This window comes from Leptopilina heterotoma, unplaced genomic scaffold (assembly GCF_015476425.1).
Source record: "Leptopilina heterotoma isolate Lh14 unplaced genomic scaffold, ASM1547642v1 Lhet_455, whole genome shotgun sequence".
In the NCBI taxonomy this organism is placed as follows: domain Eukaryota; kingdom Metazoa; phylum Arthropoda; class Insecta; order Hymenoptera; family Figitidae; genus Leptopilina; species Leptopilina heterotoma.
Window position 1 is genome coordinate 537,027 of NW_025111089.1, and position 21,056 is coordinate 558,082.

General features: G+C 32.5%; 2 protein-coding genes across 2 annotated transcripts; both read left to right on the forward strand.

The window, feature by feature from the left end:
* Positions 1-3,123: 3,123 nt before the first annotated feature.
* On the forward strand, positions 3,124-15,568 carry LOC122507254. Its single transcript, XM_043619871.1, has 5 exons — positions 3,124-3,164; positions 3,703-3,933; positions 4,028-4,409; positions 6,738-7,052; positions 13,592-15,568. Exons 1-5 carry the CDS (start codon positions 3,124-3,126, stop codon positions 15,566-15,568), a joined length of 2,946 nt encoding a protein of 981 aa, XP_043475806.1.
* Positions 15,569-18,618: 3,050 nt separating this feature from the next.
* LOC122507255 lies at positions 18,619-19,903 on the forward strand. Its single transcript, XM_043619872.1, has 5 exons — positions 18,619-18,762; positions 19,081-19,221; positions 19,321-19,389; positions 19,531-19,668; positions 19,850-19,903. Exons 1-5 carry the CDS (start codon positions 18,667-18,669, stop codon positions 19,901-19,903), a joined length of 498 nt encoding a protein of 165 aa, XP_043475807.1. The 5' UTR covers positions 18,619-18,666.
* The last annotated feature ends 1,153 nt before the right edge of the window (positions 19,904-21,056 follow it).

Below are 21,056 nucleotides of genomic sequence, written 5' to 3' on the forward strand. Positions count from 1 at the left end.
TAACACAGTGCAACAGCATTTTTATTTCTGGAATCGCATAGGGTGATTTTTATAGGTTTTTTGATGCCGAACGCGAATCCGTAATCAGAATTGTTTCATCACCATAGATTTTTGAGAAATTTGACCTTGAAAATTGAAAAAAGGCCGTTTTTGATGTACTTTTTGGTTTTTTATCAGGGTATAAAAATTTTTTCTAGGGTTTTCATTATATGCGTACGAAAGCCCATATCCTCCTTAACAATTTTCAATCTGGACCTTTCAAAAATATCTATTTTTCGATGAGTTATCTTTGTTTGAAGTTCGCGTCGCATCGTAAAATCAGCAAAAATGCCGTTTTTGAGGTATTTTTGTGTTTTTTATCAGGGTACAAAAATTTTTCCTAGTGTTTCAATGATGTGCGTACGAAAGCTTATATCCTTCTCAACAATCTCCAATTTTTTACATTTTAAAAATATCTATTTCTCGATGAGCTATCCTTGTTTGAAGTTCGCATCGTAACGTCAAATGGGATAACAGTGAGAAAAATATTAACATAATATTAATATTATCAATATTAACCTATTAAATCTCAAGAAGATACCATTATTCATTAAAGAAACTATTACATTCTTAGGAAAATCAAAAATAAATTGACCATTGTTTTTTTTGTTTATCATTTCAAATTTTTTAACAATAATTTAACAAAAACAAAGAAAACTCATCGAAAAATAGATATTTTTAAAATGTTTAAATTAGAGATTGTTGAGGAGGATGTGAGCTTTCGTACGCAAATCATGAAAAACCTAGAAAAAATTTTTGTATCCTGATAAAAATCCAAAAAGTATCCCAAAAACGTCCTTTTTTCAATTTTCAAGGTCAAATTTCTTTAAAACCTAGGGTGATGGAACAATTCTGATTACGGATTCGCATTCAGCATCAAAAAAGATATAAAAATCACCCTATGCGATCCCAGAAATAACAAAAAAGTGAAATTCTGTTGCACTGTGTAATTCAAATTTAGAGAGTTCTTAAACAAATTGATATTAGAGTTCTCTTTTCTTATTTCTGACACCAGTTTTTTAAGGACCAAAGTCTAGAGTATTTGTAATTTAAAAATAAATATAGTCTTAAATATTAATTATTTGTAAATAAAATTAAATGCTCGATGCCTTTCTACGCGTGCAATGATACACATGCAATGAGCAGCAATATCGCAGGCACTGTGCGTGCACTATTCTAGCCATCACGTATGCATGTTGAGTGCAGTCGAAATGCATACGTTATCGCCCGCATTAAGTGCCTCGCACACTGCGTGCGGGACATGCGACGCACGATTGATGTCTGGGGTGGAAAAAACTGAAAACCCAGGATTCCATGGGGCTATTTTGTGCACTTAAAAAAATCAAATATTTTTCATAAATGTTTTATTTAGTAAGTAAAAAAAGTTTCTGTATATCATTTTTATACATTTTTGTCTTACTTTTCTGTCAAAAAACTGTAAATACGTTAATTAAAATCATTAAAACGATTAAAAGCTCAACCGGTGCGCAATGTAACCTCAAAAAATGAACATTAATTAACCCATTAAGGACCAGACGGACGAAAAATTTGAATTGAATTTGAGGACCTCGTTTTTTATTAAAATGCATATAAAAAAATTGGCACATACCATTTTTAATGTAAAATTTACTCATCTTTCAGATTCTGCTGTTAAAATTTGTATTTACCAAATTGTTAAAAAGTTATTTACAATTTTTTCCAAAAAAACACGACTTTTCGAGAGAAAAATTTTATTTCAGACGTATTTTCACCGATAAAATGTAGGTAGATACTCTTAAAAGTTCAAAATATCGCGTCCATGGACCCTTAGCTACAAAACCCTGAAGCGATCAATTTTTTTTCAAAATAGCGGACGCTAATATGGCGGCTAAAACTAAAAAAATGGCTCACATATGATACATAGTGTTCTCACTTTTTCAAGTTACTAAAATCGACTGAAACTCGTTACTCGGGGGTTCTTGAGGTCGCTGATTACGAATATGATGTCAGTTTTCAAAAATTCAAAATAGCGTATTCAATATGGCGAACGAGTTTTGTACAAATTAATTAGATTCACCTTAAACTCTCTACTCGGGGGTTTTTGAGGTCGCTGATTACGAATATGATGTCAGTTTTCAAAAATTCAAAATAGCGTATCCAATATGGCGAACGAGTTTTGTACAAATTAATTAGATTCACCTTAAACTCGTTACTCTGGGGTTCTTGGGGTCGCTGATTACAAATATGATGTCTGTTTTGAAAAATTTAAAATGGCGGATCAGTTTTGTAAAAAAAATTTGGATTCACCTGAAACTCTCTACTCGGGGATTTTTTGGAGGCGCTGATTACAAATATGATGACACTTTTTAAAAATTTAACCATTAAAGCGCACCCTGGGTGTGCGACACTCATATTCTAGCATTTTACTCTAATATCTTGTTTAAATTCGTAAAAATTGAAAATGTATCGCTATTGGACGGTACATTTTGTACATAACTTTATGTTCCGTGAGTGACATTATTCTTTCAAGTGTCTTTGTGTATTTTACAACTTTATGAAGTTGACGGCAAAAAATTTCTATGTGGCTGACGCCCAGTTATCGGTTTAAGGTAATTTCAGTAGTTTAAGAAATTTTTTTGTAGATATTAAGATTAAATAAATTATTGTGAAACCTATTTTTCTTTAAAATAGATGTACTGAGCTACAGTAAATAATTTTCATAAAAGATAATATCCTATTTTAGCTTGGAGAACACACAGTAGAGTCCCCAGGTGTTGCACACTCAGTGTGCGGTTTAAGGATGGATTCTTATACGGAAAGAAAAAAAACAAGGCTTTTCCCCGTGCCTTCAATTCATGCCTTTTTTAGGTAGTAGTTTCACTGGATTCCGTTAGTTAAAATTTGAGATAATAATTTGATATTAAAGGCATTGTGGACTATTAAAAATAATTGAATTTAAATAATAAAAATAATTTCAAAAAACTTAAAATAAATCCTAATTTCTATGGAAAAATAATGATTTAATATTTATTTAAAAAAGAAGTTATTGTTGTTTTCGAATAATTTTTCATAATAATTTTTGCTAGTCAATGATGTGGGCGATCCATGCGGTCCCCTCACGTGGGCCCTCAAGGATTTGCCCTCATGTGAGTTTTATATTTTTCAAAAAGTAATATTAAATATTTGTTAAAAAAGTATTTTTTATTGTTTAAAATCATTATAAACATTAATTTTTTGTTTTAAAAAAAATTTTTCATTGGACTTAGAAATTTTTGCTAGTCAATATTGTGGGCGATCCATGCGGGCCCTCAAGGATTTGCCCTCATGGATCAGCCCTCGTCGGCCCTTTCCGGGGGCCCTCACGTCATGTGGGCTTGATGGGGCCTTTTTCACACGGGTTCAGTTTCTTTATTATTTAAAATAAAATTATGTTTAAAGCTACTTTATATAAAAAAATGGAAATCTGTTTTTCATCTCCAGGAAAATAGAATCGCATGAATGATTGTTCTACTTTTTCTAAATATAAAATAATTCCTACATTAAATCCAATCCTAATTGTATTTTTCAAAATTAATTTTTATCCACTGCTTTTTTAATTCTTTTCCTCTTCTAATTCATTTATTCGAATTTACTAAATTTTAAATCAACTCTTCCTTGTATTCTAATTATATTTTAAAAAATTAGATACGTCACATGCTCTGACAGCAGGACTCCTGTAGGCTGCCCTGGAACTGGGCGCTATTATGGAACTGGAAAGGAGGACAAAATTGATAATAAAAATTTCAAACCAAAAAGGCCTCATTGCAAAGATTGTAAAGAGAAAATCACGGAAGGTGAATTTTTGGCTGAACTCCATGCACAATCACTGACAACTGTTAGTGATCATCGTTTAGCTTACGATGAGGCAATAAGAGGGTGATTGAACAAATTCAAATTATTTCGTATTCTATTTATTTCTTATTTAAAAGTATTAAAGTTAAATTACAATTTTAACTTTTGGATTATGCAGGCATCCAGATGTAAAAAATGTCACTTATGATTCCAAAAAGTGTACAATGGCTAGGTGGGCAAAGGGAGAGGCACCTCCAATCGCAAATGACATCTGCAAATTGGCCTTTACCTTAAATAGTGAAGCCTGGAAAAAACGTCTTTCTTTTAATTTAGCTGTTGAGGGAGAAAAAGAGGGAACGAAAATTTATAAGAAGGTCTCGTTTAACGTCGTAGACAAACGGGATGTTAATTCTCTTCCTGTGGTTATTTTGTACCCCAAAAAAATTTCAGAGGAGGCAAAAATGGCACGTTACGCCTTTATGGATGGGACGTTCCAGTGCATCCCACACCTTTATGGAGTATTCCAGTTACTGACGTTTGGTGTTGAATCTTTTGGCATGGTAGGTACACCTATACTGATTAGGATAGAGTAGCTCGTGCAGAAAATGCCCCACTTTGCCCTATTTAAAACAGGGTTCTGGTCAGGGCCTCGACAGTTTTCCCTATTAACATTTTTTTTAATAAAGTTTTTAGAATTCCTTTTTGTTGTAGAAGCTATTAACAATGAAAGGCAATCATTATTTTAGTTATTTAATAATTTTTTTATTTAAGGGGTTTGACTAGAATTCCTAGCCAGAACCCATGGTAGGGTGTTCATTAGATTTTAGATAGGGTACTGATCAGGGCCTCGACAGTTTTCCTTGTTTAAATAAAGTGTAAATGAATTAAGTTTTTTAAATTAGTTCCCATAATAAAATTATAAACAATTGAAGAAATTAATTAAACGGAGTAATTATACTACATGTTTAAGAATTTTTTTATCTTATGGGTTTGACCAGAAATTCTGGCCAAAACTCTAAATGCGGTGTTCACTAGATATGAAATAGGGCTCTGATCAGGGCCTCGACAGTTTTCCTCGTTTTAAAAGCATGTAAATAAATTTAATTTTTTAAAATTAACTTTTTTAAAACAGTTATTTAAGTTAAAAAAGCGTGTTCTTTTAAAACACTTTATAAAATAATTATGGTAATATATTTAAAAAACGAAAATACATATAATTTTTTTTTCTTTTAGTACAATATTATAATAAAGTTTATTTATTAATAAAAACAACTAAATTATAAATAACGAATAATAATAGTTATTAAATAATTAATTATTATTCATTTATTTAAAAATAAAAATTATGAATTTAAAAAATAATAATTAATTAACAATTATTAATAAATTATACAATGAATTTTAATAATTATTAATTTATAGGATGAATTTATCATTTGGTTTGTATATATACTATATTATTTTAATAATAATTATTATTTTATATTATATTAGCTTAAAGTGAGAAAATGATTTGAAGAGATTGTTAAATTTAATACCTTCAATATTTAATAACTATTTTTTAAACATAATTAATAAATTTCAATAAAATATTTATTAAATAAATATTAATTATTACTTATACATTTAAAAAAAATTATAACCTTCATTAATATTATAAAATTAAGGAGGCAAAAAGGAGCGACAAACTCCAAAAAAAAAAATGAATTAATCATAAAACCAAAAATTATATTTTTAAAAATTTTTTAAGTGTTTCTATTCTTGAAATTATATTATTTTTATCATTTTCACTTTTAAATTAGTCAAAATCACTATAATACCTCATTATCTTATGTATAAATATGTTGTATATATAATGAATATGTTCATTATGTTTCTAATATAATAATATTTTTAATTACAGTAATTTTATTGTAATTTCTTTTGAATAAAATTAACCTTACAAAATAGGGCAATTTTAAGAAAAACTGGCGAGGGTCTGACCAGTTTTTCCCTAAGTAGGGCATTGGTCGGGAACAGCGTCGCACACAAGTCGGGCACTGGTCAGTTTCTCTACCCAAAGCCACACCAGAGATCGGGAAAACTGTCCAGTACTCTATCAGGCCCACATTTTAATTTCTGCACGGGAGGTTCAGTTGACCAAATTTTATCCACAATAGTTTGTTCTCCTGTAAGGTTCATCTTGCGTTTACATCTTAATTGAATATCTTTCTTCTCCACAGTTCGTCCCAATAATGTACGCATTAATGACGTCAAAATCAGAAGTGCAATACAATGCTGTACTCTCGACATATTAAGGATTGATCACCAGGGCTGTAGATTTCACAGCGTAAAAGTAAATATAAAAAACAAGAGTAAATGATTGTGAGAGATAATTGGGATCGAAAATAGTTTCAGTGTGGTAAAAGTAACTAGAAATTGATTTGAGGGTAATGAGAAACTACAGATTATCGTGAAGGTAAATTGATAGTGAAGTGGGAGTAAAAAGCACTTGCGAGTGAGAGTGAGGCGTGTTTGCAGTGGAAAAGAAGTGTAATAAAACTGAGGTGTCAGTGAAAGTGAAGAAAGAGTGTAATGAGATTGTAATGATAGTGGAGTGGAAGTGAAACGGTCTTAAAGTGAGAGTGAGGCGTGTTTGCAGTGAAAAAGAAGTGTAATAAAACTGAGGTGTCAGTGAAAGTGAAGAAAGAGTGTAGTGAGATTGTAATGATAGTGGAGTGGGAGTGAAATGCACTTGCGAGTGAGACTCGAAGTGAGAGTGAAGCGTGGTTGCAGTGAAAAAGAAGTGTAATAAGACTGAATCGACTAGGAGTGAGGTGACAGGGAAAGAGGTGTATGAGTGGAGTGACAGTTTTTTTAATGTTTTCTTTTGCAAAATCTTGCTGCAGGCTATTACAAGAAACGAGGATAGACTGGGAATATCGACTTTGGAAAAGGATAGTTTGAAGCTGAGAAATTACGTGGCAAAGCTTAAATTATTGTCTCTTCTTCCTGCGCTCGAAATTTCTCAAACGTACGAGAGGCTTACTAATGAGTTTCTATATGAAACAAGAAGTGCTGATTCTGGGTTAAAGCTGAAAGTTGAAGGATTTGTAGACTACTTTGACAAGCAGTGGATCCACAAAGTCCATCCAGAGGATTTTTTGGTGTATGAGAGCATGCACCGAACAAATAATATTCTGGAGCGGTTTAATAAAGAGCTAGTAAAATTTGTTGGTAAAAAATCTTCTCCAGTCCATTTCTTAGGTAATTATAAAAGTATTATTATATTTATAAATAAACATTAAACGACTTTATTACACCTCTATTGTCAATATTACATAAAAGATGTTTAAATACACCATTGTATAAATATAAGTTAACCGTTTGGAACAAGTTGTTAACATAAATTACACAGCCACACAAAAAAAATAAAAAGTTCTGATCTGGGGGTCTCACTATGTAGACTTTATGTTTTTTGGGACGCTGAATCCGAATCCGAGGTCCATTTAACCCCATCAGATCAGGATTTTGACATAACCTCAAAAAACCAATATGGCGGACACATTTTTGAAAATATCATCGGATTCGCTTGAAATTCGTTACTCGGGGGTTTTTGGGGTCGCTGATTACGAATTTGAAGTCAGATTTCAAAAATTCAAAACGGCGGATCTAATATGACGGACACGTTTTTGAAAAATTCATCAGATTCGCTTGAAACTCGTTACTGGGGGGTTTTTTGGGTCGCTCATTACGAATTTGAAGTCAATTTTAAAAATTCAAAAAGGTGCATCCAATAAATGTGTTCTTTTAAGGAATTAAGAACTTGAGTGATTCAATTCACACGGAATTACTTTATATCTTACGTGTGCCTGCATCCAGGGCACCTCCACGAGGTGACGGTGGGCAACAGAGTTTGTCCGCTATCCGGCTAAGACCCTGGGTAATGGCTTTGATGCCGTCACGGGAGACACACGTAGAAAACGTGCTACGATGCAGGGACTCGGAACCCCAGTATCGGCGGTTTATTAGATGCACCATTTTGAATTTTTGAAATTGACTTTTAATTCGTAATCAGCGACCCAAAAAACCTCCGAGTAACGAGTTTCAAGCGAATCCGATGAATTTTTCAAAAACGTGTCCGACATATTTGATCCGCCATTTTGAATTTTTGAAATCTGACTTTAAATTCGTAATCAGCGATACTAAAACCCCCGAGTAACGAGTTTTAAGCGAATCCGATAAATTTTTCAAAAAAGTATCCGACATTTTGAATTTTTGAAATCTGACTTCAAATTCGTAATCAGCGACCCCAAAAACCCCCGAGTAACGAGTTTTAAGCTAATCCGATGAAATTTTCAAAAACGTGTCTGACATATTGGATCCGCCATTTTTAATTTTTTAAATCAGACTTCAAATTCGTAATCAGCGACCCCAAAAAACCCCCGAGTAACGAATTTCAAGCGAATCCGATGAACTTTTTAAAAACATGTCCGCCATATTGGTTTTTTGAGGTTATGTCAAAATCCTGATCTGATGGGGTTAAATGGACCTCGGATTCGGATTCAGCGTCCCAAAAAACATAAAGTCTACATAGTGAGACCCCCAGATCAGAACTTTTTATTTTTTTTGTGTGGCTGTGTTATCATCTTTTTCACGAACAACTTTTCTTACTATATACAATGTTTTTAAAACAATTTTAATAACATTTTACCATGGACAGAAAAGTGCAGCAAGCTGAATTGTAAACAATTCTCCGCTAAATACCGGGCTAAATATAAATATCTAAAAAAAATTTCCTAATTCAATATGGCGAATCTATTATAGCAGACGAAAGTTACTAAAAGTATTTAATTACCGCAAAATTTGCTATATATGGCATATGGCGGTGCTAACCAAGATTGCAGAAGTGGATTTTCTAAATTCAAAAGAGGGGGAACCAATTTGGTGGATGAAAAATTACTAAAAGTGCTCGATTACAATAAAACTAATCATAGGTTTTTGGGGGCGTAAGTTACGAATCAATATTAGCGTTTCTTCTTTAAATTCAAAATTATCAGATTTGATCTTAAGGGGTTCTTCGAAATGCTGTTCACAAATCAAATTCATCACAAATCGAATCAATTAGTTGACAAAAATGAATACAACGTATTTTTCAATATCCCAACTATACAGTTTTTTCCGTGTAATCTGCAGGTAGTCTCCATTAGGGACAAGTATCTTAAAATTTAATTAAAACCACAAATATGTACTGCAAAAGATTAGACACATAATTTACACTTTTTTTGCTCTTGGTACTTCCATCTCCATTTTCGAAATATTTAATATCCTTTTTAAACGTCTTCCTATTTCCAGACAATCTAACAAAACTGACTGGCCAGGTTTACCAAAACCACATCAATCTGTCCAGTCTCCATTCTCCTTCCCAGAAGTTAACTCCTGAAGAGAAACAATTCGAAAAAATAATTTTGAACGGCTGGTCAGTCATCAGAAAAGCTTTGCTCTCCAATGATCCTGCTACAATCCAACAAAAAATTGATGAATTCTTGACAGTTTGTGTGAGAGGGACAAATAATGATTTGAAGATGCTTGTCGATAAAGGTTATTCAAATTAATATTAAAATTATCTGCTACTAAAATTATCAAATACATCATAATGTTACAAAACTCTTTCAGCCCAGCGTAAAATCCCCATACAGGATCCTTAAAGGATCCTCTCGGGATCTTGTGCAGAATCCCGTATCCGTCCTGTACAGGATCTCGACCGGATCCCGTAGGGGGTTTTGGGACAGGGTTCCTGTGCAGATTCCGATGCAAGAACCTCGATATCAAAGGTTCCTGTACAGAAACACTTGCAGGATCCTGCTCAAAAACTTTTTAAATTTTTATATGTTAAGCAACATTTGAGATACATAGACTTCATATGCGCAGGAGTTAAAGATATAAATAAATTAATTGAGGGAACCGTGTAGAATTTAACCCCAGGTTCCTTACAGGATCCTCAACACTTAAGTACCTGCAGTTTACAAAACTACAAAAGTTCCTGTACAAGAAACTTTACCGGAACCTTTGTTCCAAAACCCCGTACGGAACTTTAAAATGTAGGGTGTAGGAGAACAAATGTAGGGTCTACCGATTCGAATTAGAGCCTCCTTTAGTTCTCAAAATGAAAGACTTAAAGTAGGGCTTAAATTTCGACTCGGGATCTATCCGTGCAGAAATCTTAGCGATATTTCCAGTTTCCAATCCCTCTTAGTCTTTCCCAATCTTTGCGAATTTTTATGAGGCTCTCTTGATCTCTTAGTTTCTCTCATTTTCTCAAAATCTATCTTAGCCTTTTTCTGATTCTTAATACATTTTATAATAATGACAATTATGATTTTACTTTAGATTTAGTAATGGAACTGGAAGATGACAAGTGAAAGTAAACACAAGGAACCTCCAGCTCCCAATCTCCCAGCAGGTAAAGTTTTTTATTTGAAGTTGAGTCGAAAACACCCTATCACACATATTCTAAACATATAAAAAAAAATACGTAACAATTCAAGAAGATGTAATTGGTTTCTGCAAGTTTTTGAAACATGATGGGGGGATGTCAAAGTGGATGTGATTTTTACACAGAACTTCACATGTCTGCTCTCATATAAGGTTGGTTCCAGAATGAGGCAAAACGCAACGAAGACGCGACGCGTCCCAATGATAACTAACTTTATTCTCTAACTTTCTCTAACTTTATTCTCTTACTTTATTCGGAATTTGAAAACTATTCCTAAGGCAGAATTTATATCTCATATACTGACATATAATTGGACAGACATATACTCTGAACCGGATATTAACCGTAAGGTTTTTAACCTTACTTCTTATATAACTTCTGCCTTTGATAGGTTTGCACCTTTTCATTTTCCTGCTTTTAAAAAAAGATATTCACCTTGGATGACTGATGAAATAAGAAAATTGATAAAAGATAGAAATAGACTCCGCAGAAGATTTATAAGAGGTGGGGATATTGTCGATCGGGTGAAATTTAAGAAAATTCGCAATTTAGTCCAAACTAAAATTAGGGATGCATATAATAAATATAATTATAACGTAATAAAAAATACTAATAACTCTCAAAATGTTTGGCACGTGTTGCGAAAACTCAATCTAATTTCTGATAAGAAAAAAGTAACTGGTATTAATTTTCAAGTGCATGAATTTCTAAATGTTTTCTCCTATACAAACTCTAAGGTGCCCTGCTCCCTCTCTGCTGCACATGTTTCAAATAATATTAATATTTTTGATGATAATAAATTCTTTTTTTCCGATATCTCTCCAGAAATCTTTCTTAAAACTCTTGCTTCTATTAAATCTAAGGCGATGGGCCCTGATTGTATATCCGTTGAGATGATTGGGTTGACTCTTCCAGTCATCTTTCCTGTTCTGATACATATATACAATTATTCCCTTCAAACAGGAATATTTCCAGATATATGGAAAATGAGCGATGTTCGTCCAATACCTAAAGTTCAAAGTCCAAAATCACTTACTGACTATAGACCTATTTCCTTGGTATGTACTATGTCTAAGCCTTTTGAAAAAATAGTATGCAAGCAGTTAACAGAGTTTTTAACATCCAATGATTTATTAGAGCCTCTGCAATCGGGCTTTCGCTCTAAACATAGTACATGTACTGCTTCATTAAAATTCTTAACTGATATTGAACTCGCTATGGACTCAAAACAGGTCACTGTCGTAGTGTTTTTCGATTTTTCAAAGGCATTTCCTTCTGTGAATCATAGTTTGCTAACTAATAAGTTGTATTCTTTTAAATTATCTAAATCAGTCTGTAAATGGTTCGAGTCTTATCTGAGTTTTAGATTTCAGAGGGTGGTTGATGGGTGTGGTAACTTCTCTGAGTGGGACAATGTTAAATGCGGTGTTCCACAGGGTGCTTCACTCTCATCGTTGCTTTTGAATTTGTTTATCTCAGACTTGGGGAATGGATTAAAATATTGTAAATATCATAAGTATGCTGATGATTTTAAGTTTTATTTATCTGGTCCATTGTCGTTGCTCCCAGACTTGTTAAAAAAGATACAAATCGATATCAATTATGTTGTACAGTGGGCAAGCGAGAATGGACTTGGTCTCAACTCTGATAAGACTCATGCCATGCTTATAAAATCATCCATTAATTCTTCAACTGCAACTTTTCCCCCTCTTATGGTAGGAGAGAACCCTATTGTTTTTAAAGAAACAGTTAAGGATTTAGGATTAATGTTAAACTCTAATCTATCATGGAAGGAACATGTTGGTAACATTACTCGTAATACATACATGATATTACAGCAACTTAATAGAAGCAAGGACTCACTCCCAACTGAAACTAGACTTTTACTTGTCAAATCACTTATTCTCCCATTTTTTGACTATTGCTGCCCAGTTTATGATGATATTACGGTTGACTTAAATTCTAAACTGGACAGATCTTTAAATGCTTGCATACGATTTGTTTATAATCTACCCAAAAGTGAGCATATTTCAAATTTCAGGGTAAAAGCTGGTCTATTAAATGTTGCAACTAGGAGACAATATTTCATGGGAAATTTACTTTACTCTATTATTAATAATAAAATCCCTAGGTATCTTTATGATTTCCTTGAATTCAAGAATACTAAAGAAATGATTAATGGTAAACTCCGCGAAAGAAAATCGGTTTTAAAAATACCTTCTCATCGTAACTGTAAGATGCAAAAGACTTTTATAGTTAGAAGTGTTAGGCTTTAGAATAAAATACCAGCTAATATTAGAGATGCGTCGAGTCAATTCATATTTAAAAAAATGTTTTTTGATTTCTTAATGAAATGTAATAATAACTTGTTTAATATAACATATTGGTAAAATTGTTTTTTTTGTGATTTAGATTATGTAAAATTCTTTTGTTATAGCTAAATATTTCAGAAATAATCAATATTATAATCGTTCTTGTTACTACATTAAATACCATTCGAAATATAATATATTTTTTGTTATCTGCCGAATTAAATTTTTATATTTATGTATTTGTTCCTTAGAGGGCTTTCAGCCCTAGGAACTCGATTATTGTTAAATAAATAAATAATCAAATGGGGACGCGTCGCGTCTGCGTCGAGTCCATTCTGGAACCAACCTAAAGTCCAGTTGCAAAACTCAAATATTTCAATGTCGCAAAAACCTATATTCGAAATTATTCAATGTCTTTAGGTATTTTATATGAAAAAGTTTAAATTTAAGAATTAAATATAAAATATTAAAAAAATCGTATAGATTTTTCCATTGACACTTTTTGTAAAAATCGCATCGACAATGATGAAGTAATGGTGAAGAAGGATTCTAGTGAGAGTGAAATGTGAGGGTGGTGAAATGGAGGTAAAAGTGAAGCGAATAAAAGGTGTAGATGTAGTGAAGTAAACGTGTAACAAGAGTACAGTGGCAATAAAGTGAGAGTAAACTGAATTTAAAGCGTAAATGAAGTGAGGTGAGAATGAAGAAAAGTGTAATTGAAGTGAATGTGAAGCATGAGTGTAAGGAAAGTTGAGTTGACGGTGATGTTACAGTGAATTAAGAGTGAAGTAAGTATGAAGTGTTGATGTAGAGAAAGTGAATTAAAAGTAAGGTGAAGGTTATAAGAATGTCAAGTACGAGTGAAAATGAGTGAAGTAAAAGTGTAAAGAGATTAGAGAAACTGGTGGATAATTTTATTAGACAGGAATGTCTTAGAGATTTTCCCCTGCATCAGGGACAGCATGCATATAGAGCAGGCTTCTCAGTAGAAACAGCCCTCCATTCGGCAGTAGGCAGAATAGAGGGACAAATTAGCAGCGGGGGTTATGCGGTTGGCACCTTTCTTGATATCGAAGGTGCCTTCCCTAACACTTCTAGTAAAGCCATTTGTAGGGCAGCCAGGATGCGAGGTGTGCCCGAGCCGCTAGTTAAGTGGATCGACAGCATGCTTCGAGAAAGGGCCCTGGAAGCGGAATATGGTGAGGCTAAGTTAACAGGCCTGGTCTCAAAAGGGTGCCCACAGGGTGGAGTCCTTTCTCCTTTATTGTGGTGCTTGGTGGCAGATGAGTTAATTAGGAACCTCAATAGCCAGGGTTATTATACGCAAAGTTATGCGGATGATTTCCTTATAAGAGGGCACGCAATCGAGACCCTCTTAGAACTTACGGAACGTGCACTTAAGATTGTCAGGGATTGGTGCAATCTGACTGGACTTTCTGTAAACCCGGAGAAAACGAACATAGTAGTTTTCACAAGAAAATATAAGGTACCGAGTTTGAAAAAACCGATATTTTATGGAAAAGAGATTTCCTTTTCTGAATCGGCTAAGTATCTGGGAGTAATACTGGATAAAAAACTGGTTTGGAGGGAACATTTCGAATATCAGTATGGCAGGTTTTGTACCGCGTTTTGGGCGTGTAGAAGGGCGATAGGGTCATCGTGGGGACTAAGGCCTAATATGGTCAACTGGCTCTATCAGATGATCTTAAAACCAAGGTTTCTTCACGCGGTGGTTGTCTGGTGGTCTAGGACTCAACTGATAACAGTTAAAGAGAAACTAGGCCAACTGCAGGCAATGATTTTCAGGGGTATTACGGGGGCAATGGGGACCACGCCAACAGCTGCGTTGGGATTCATGCTTGCCGAGGTACCTCTGCATATTGCCGCGGTGAAAAAGGCGGCTCTTACTATCAGCAGGTTAACTGCGCAGGGAAGGTGGAGGGTTGGTGGTTTACACACCAAGCTTCCACGCTCAATTCTATCAATACCAGAATTAAGTATGGTGCAAGATAGAATGATCAAGAGGGTGAAATTTAAACCCCGCTTTAAGGTCATTACACCTTCCAGAATAGACTGGAAGAAAGGTTTTCCACTTGGGGACGAAGTCTGGTATACAGATGGCTCCAAGATGGACTGCGGTGCAGGCTTCGGAATTTATCGGAAAACTGGCCGCATTAAAGTGGCTGAGTCATTAGGACAATATGCCACAGTCTGGCAGGCAGAGGTCTGTGCGATTTTAACTTGCGCCCAAATATCTATCCGAAATGGAACAAAGGGCAAGAGGATTAGTATTTGTGTGGATAGTCAAGCGGCCTTAGGGGCTCTGAAAAATCCCACAATAAAATCAAAACTCGTCTGGGAATGCCGCAGCGTACTAGATGAGTTGGGTTCAGTAAATAGACTTTCATTGATTTGGGTACCGGGACACTCGGGAATCAAGGGTAATGAAAGAGTAGACGTCTTGGCGAAAACCGGTTCCGAGACGAAATTTATAGGTCCTGAACCAGCAGTGGCAATAATGCCATGCTTGGTTAAGGGAGCCATAGAAAGATGGGGTGAAAAGGAACATGAGAAGAATTGGGCGAGCGTTGGGGTGGGAAGGCAAGCGAAAACTCTGTTGGGGTTAGCACTCAACAGGAGGCGAGCGAGCGATCTCCTAAAACTCGATAAGATCAGAGTTAGAACCGCAGTTCGTCTACTTACGGGTCATGGACTATTGAACTACCATCAGCATAAAATAGGCAGACAAGTTTCACCTATGTGCAGACTGTGTGGGGAAAGTAACGAAACTTCGACTCACATATTATCTGAATGCCCAGCGTTAGCTAGGATCAGGCTATCTAGCTGGGGTCAAGCAATTATTGACCCTAAGCAGGTGAGCAACCTATCGATAGAAGAGATACTGGACTTCTGGAGAAGAACAGGACTCTAAGAAGTTGCTACAAACGAGCGAACTGGAGTTTGGTACAATGGGTTCTATAACCTAGGTGCTTACTTTCCCCTCTTGAGGAAAATCCAGCTCGATCTCGGTGTCAGATTATATTAGATTAGATTAGATTAGATCACAATTTCTTAAAACGTAAAATTTTATCACTTTATATAAATTTTTATATTATAATTATTATTACTATTATTATTAATTATTATTAATGCGATCGCCTGGAGCTGCTGGCTTTTAAATTTTGATTAAATAACACAGGCCGACAAAATTTTGGCCAATCTCAGAACCAAGAACCGGACAATACTTTTCCGGAGGTTTTTGACGTGCTGTATCCGAATCTGAACTCAGAATTGCCCTATCACGTCAGGTTTTTGAGATATTCTAACCTAAAAGTGTCAAAAACACGTTTTTTGGGCATTTTTGAAGTCCTGTACAATCAAGAGAAAATTTTTTTCCTAAAAGTTATTTGCGGCATCTGAAAGTACTTTTCTTTCCCTTAAAAAGGCCTTTTGAAACTTGAAAAAATCTTTATTTCTCATTGAGATATCGTCATTTTAAGTTTTTAAATGGTAAATTGGTCAATATTCGTATACTGACCACATTCAAAAACTTGTTGAAATTCAAAAGTCAAAATTTGTTGAAATTTCTTCTTTAATGTTGGTGTTCCATAATATTTTTTGGATTTAAAACATTATCGTATACATTAATTTTCTTAGTCAATAGAAAGTGAGGTTATGTTAGACTCTTGGGAAATACTGTGATTTAAAAATTAATAAGTAAATTTTATTTAAATAATTATTTGACTACTTTTTAATCAGTCTGATTTGTTCAACAAGTCCTTTATTAAATTAAAAAACCTGTTTTAATCATCAAAAAGTAGTTAAAATAAATCAGATAAATAGAAAAATAAAAAAGTAATATTTAATGGAATAGTAACATTTTATTCGTTTACATAAAGCGAAGACCTAGTTCGCGATTCGAGTAATTCTTTATATGAAGAGCGCGCATGTGTAGACTCGACTCGGATAACTTCGTTCAGTCTCGTAACGCGACTGCGCGTCTGGAAGAGTGGATTTGTCAAAGAGGGGGTCTAAGAGTCTTATTTCTAAATCAGCATTTGTTCGAGCACCCTCAATGTTTGTAGCAAGTGATAATTGTAGAACTAGGTCTTTTTAATAGTCTTTTTCATAGTTCCAGGTTTTATTGCATGTTTTTCAGTGTCATTTTTGTGGTTTAAGGTTTGTTTGTTTGATTTGAGTTTTCTGTTTTTTTAGGTTTAAGTAAATGTAAATAAGTTTCTTTGCGTTTCTTTTTAATTTTTTTCTTAGGTTTAAATTTATAATTTCTTTTTAACTACGAAAAAGACTATTAAAAACACCTAGTTCTACAATTATCACTTGTTACAAACATAGAGGCAGCTCGAACGAATTCTGATTTAAAAATGAGACTCTTAGACCCCCTCTTTGACAAATCCACTCTTCCAGACGCGCAGTCGCGTTACGAGACTGAACGAAGTTATCCGAGTCGAGTCTACGCATGCGCGCTCTTCATATAAAGAATTACTCGATTCGCGAACTAGGTCTTCGCTTTATGTAAACGAATAAAATGTTACTATTCCATTAAATATTACTTTTTTATTTTTCTATTTATCTGATTTATTTTAACTACTTTTTGATGATTAAAACAGGTTTTTTAATTTAATGAAGGACTTGTTGAACAAATCAGACTGATTAAAAAGTAGTCAAATAATCTACTAGGAACTGTTTTTTAATTTACATTAACTTGTTTATTTTATTTTACGCAGACAAATTATTTGTTTATTTATTAATAACTTATTATTTATTTATTTATTCATAAAATATTACTAATTGATTTAAAAAAGAAAGAATTCAATACGATTGAAATTTACGAGTTTCATTTCTTATTTAACTATTTATTATTTAAATATTATTCATTTATTATTTGTTTATTAATAAAATGTTATTAATTGATTTAAAAAAGAAGGAATTCAATTCGTTTGAAATTTACGCGAGTATTAGGTAATTTTGACCCTTACCTTGTACACAGAGCCTTTGCTTCAGTGCGCTTTTTGGCCCTGCGCGCAAAGACAAAAAATACAATATTTCCGAAAGTTTAAGAGTCTCCATCGATTTCTTTATGTCAAAATACTCGTGAAATCCTAAGGAATCAAAATATCGCTATTAGAAAAAAATTAAAGATACGCTTATAAACAAAAAATTTGTTTAAACAATATTTTTTAAATTTTTTATTTAAAAAAAAAATTTTTTTGCAATTTTTTTCATTTTAATTGTTTCTAAATAATAAGTAATCCCTGAAAAAATCATTAAAATCCATCCATATGTCTCTGAGATATTGCGTTTTCAAAATTTTAAAAAAAAAATTTGAAAACCCTGAACAACCAAACTTTTAAAATTTTCGAAAATCTTTTTTGGAATTTTTATTTGCATGTATTCCTTTACAATTTCTTAAAGTTTTACAAAAATCGGAGAACTGAGGGACCACTTTGATTTGTTAGGTATGATTTGACCCACTTCTGTCACAAAATCATCGTCTAAATAGCGAACTAGAGCATGTGTAACCTTAGTTGATCTGCTAGTTTCAGCACTTTCCTGTTTATTTGCCATTTTTTATTCTCTTTAATGTGAGACAATAAACGTCATATTAATTAACCTGATATTGTATCATAACAAACGAATATAAGAATAATCTTTAACAAACAGTTGTAAAATCTTGAGTTACCATAGCAACAGTTATTTTGAGAAAATAAATCTAAACTTTAACAATATTTCTGAATTTGCATAATTTAAAAAACAATCATTACAAATTTTTGAATATATCATTATATTTTACAAGTGTTTTCATTATGGCTAATTAAGAGAAAAAACAATTTGAAAATAACGTTTTATTGCTGTATATATATCAAATGCCACATTTTTAATTTTGAAATTTCGAAATATATAAACTTATAATAAAAATGAATTGCAATTAATTCGCAACCAGTGCCGTAAGAGTGTTATTCACACTGTGTTTTACGAAGGATTTCCAGTATTACCAACATAGTTCTAAATATGAATCGAAAATATTTTAAATATCTTCAACCAAATTCTATGGATCCAATACCAGCGAGTACAAAATATCGTAGTTTAAAACGACGTAAACAGGAAGTAAGTCTAGATATGTATTAAAACAAAAAATTCAATGCATTTTTTAATTTTCTAGCGCTTTGAACTTTTTCTTTATTTTTTTCTCTCCAATCTAATATTAAGTGCATTGTGATATTTTACTAAAAAAATATAAGTTATATGCAAAATAATATAATTAAAAGAAATTTAAAAGAGATATGAAATTTTTTATATTTAAATAAATAAATATTTCACTTAGTAATTAAATTAAATAAAAAATTTAATTCATTCATTTTAACGTTAACAATTTAAAAATTTTGTATAACAAACAATTTAAAACAATTTTGTACAAATTCTTAGGAAAGTGATGATGTATGTCAGAAAGAGAAAGCTACTGAAGATAACAACGACATTCAAGATTTTAATATACGCCAGAAAAGGAAAATTACTGAAGATAACAATGATCTTCAAGTATTTGAGACCCAAGTTATCATGGACTCGGTATGTCAGTTTCTTAAAAATTTGAATTTCTAGTAAATAATTGTCTTATTCAGGTTTTCTTATTTATTTATTACTTATTTTATTATCATTTATTTTTAGGAAATTAAAATTTTTGAGGACAATGGTATAAATAATGCTGAAAATTCAACTCTCCAGGATAATAACGAGGTTTAAAAAATTTACTGTTTATTTCTCTATTTAAAGTAAATACAATATAATTGATTCTAATAAGAAATAATAATTACTGGTTAATAATTAAGTTTTAAAATAAGGTTTGATAAACTAATTACAATCTTTTAACAATTATAGGAACTCCTTGTTAATTTTTCTAAAAATGAAGAATCTCAAATAACATCAGAAATAACCAGAGAAAAAATAGAAGCAATTATGACAGAATTGAATGATGAGATAGATAATTCTGCTCAATATTCTTCAGAATATTCAGAGGTATTAATTTTTAACATTTTAAATGAAAATTTTAATATTTTTATTTAATTAGGTTTAAAAAAATTAAATTTATATCATTAGTATATCTTAGAGAAATCACATTTTCACAACTTTATGTCTCAAAAACTAAATAATCGTTTTTTTATGATTAAAAATACAATATTACCTTCACAACAAACAGATATTCCTTATATGTGGACGTCCACATGAAAAGGGACCACTTTGTCGGTTCTAGATTCGGAGATATTCGCAATTTACTAATTTTGAATTTTTTCTGTCATTTCCGACAGTTTACTGAAACATTTTGGATGAAAATATATTTGCTTTATCATTATAAAGGTGTACTATTTTTTTTTTTTTTTTTTTTTTTTTATTGTTTATACTCCTGCCCTATTGGCCTTACGCACTTCGACAAGAGTCCCCGAGAAATACTTTTTTGGATTAAGCATAACCATTCTACTTTAGAAATTTTCTATATATATATTAACCTAATTTTGCGTCTACAGCCGACTTTATTAGGAGTACTCGCATTACGCCTGGACCACCCGTCAATGGGTTTTCTCGCCAGAGAAGAGGGAAACTGTAGAAAACCTCTCTGAGTACAACCGGTTTATCGACAACAAACAGATATTCCTTATATGTGGACGTCCACATGAAAAGGGACCACTTTGTCGGTTCTAGATTCGGAGATATTCGCAATTTACTAATTTTGAATTTTTTCTGTCATTTCCGACAGTTTACTGAAACATTTTGGATGAAAATATATTTGCTTTATCATTATAAAGGTGTACTATACTTAAAACAACTCTCATATAAATAACTTTCCAGAAAAACGAGAGAAACTCGCATAACAATTTTTAATTTCGTGCTTTTAAAAATGATATTTTCGAAATTTCCTAAGATTTTTTTAAAATAAAGATGTTAAAAAAAATTTTTTTAGGACAATTTTCTTTTTTCTTTGCTTAAAATAACTCTAAAAAATAACACCGAAACTTTAAATTCGTTAAATATTCCACTTTATTAATTAATAACCATATTTTTAGAAAAGAGACCACTTTTTCGGAGATACATTATTTTGTCATTGTTAAAAAATAAGGGGGAGAATTCGAATCCAATTCATTTTTAATCTTAACCACTTCACTGGCGGGGCGTTCCAAATGGCGTTCCACGCGCCGAGGCCCAGACTGGCAAAAACACCGAAATGGCGTTCCTAATAAAACATTATTTTTAAAGAGTGTACACTACTTTTAACTTATACAAAGCAATATTTCTATAGTTTAGACATCATGGAACAAGATTATCACAATAAAAATTTCAGTTTTTGGGATTTTCAATGTTTTTTCAAACAATGAAATAGTCAATTTTTACCACTTTTCACCAAATGGCGT

Bases quoted from the DNA above. Each gene is read 5' to 3' on its own strand.
- LOC122507254 (XM_043619871.1), top strand. From the start codon at position 3,124: ATGCGGTCCCCTCACGTGGGCCCTCAAGGATTTGCCCTCAT. The intron at 4,410-6,737 runs GTAGGTACACCT...ATCTTGCTGCAG, and splicing joins GTGTTGAATCTTTTGGCATG to GCTATTACAAGAAACGAGGA. The intron at 7,053-13,591 runs GTAAAATTTGTT...CCCCTGCATCAG, and splicing joins AGCGGTTTAATAAAGAGCTA to GGACAGCATGCATATAGAGC.
- LOC122507255 (XM_043619872.1), top strand. From the start codon at position 18,667: ATGAATCGAAAATATTTTAAATATCTTCAACCAAATTCTATGGATCCA. The intron at 19,222-19,320 runs GTATGTCAGTTT...ATTTATTTTTAG, and splicing joins CCCAAGTTATCATGGACTCG to GAAATTAAAATTTTTGAGGA. The intron at 19,390-19,530 runs GTTTAAAAAATT...TAACAATTATAG, and splicing joins CTCTCCAGGATAATAACGAG to GAACTCCTTGTTAATTTTTC.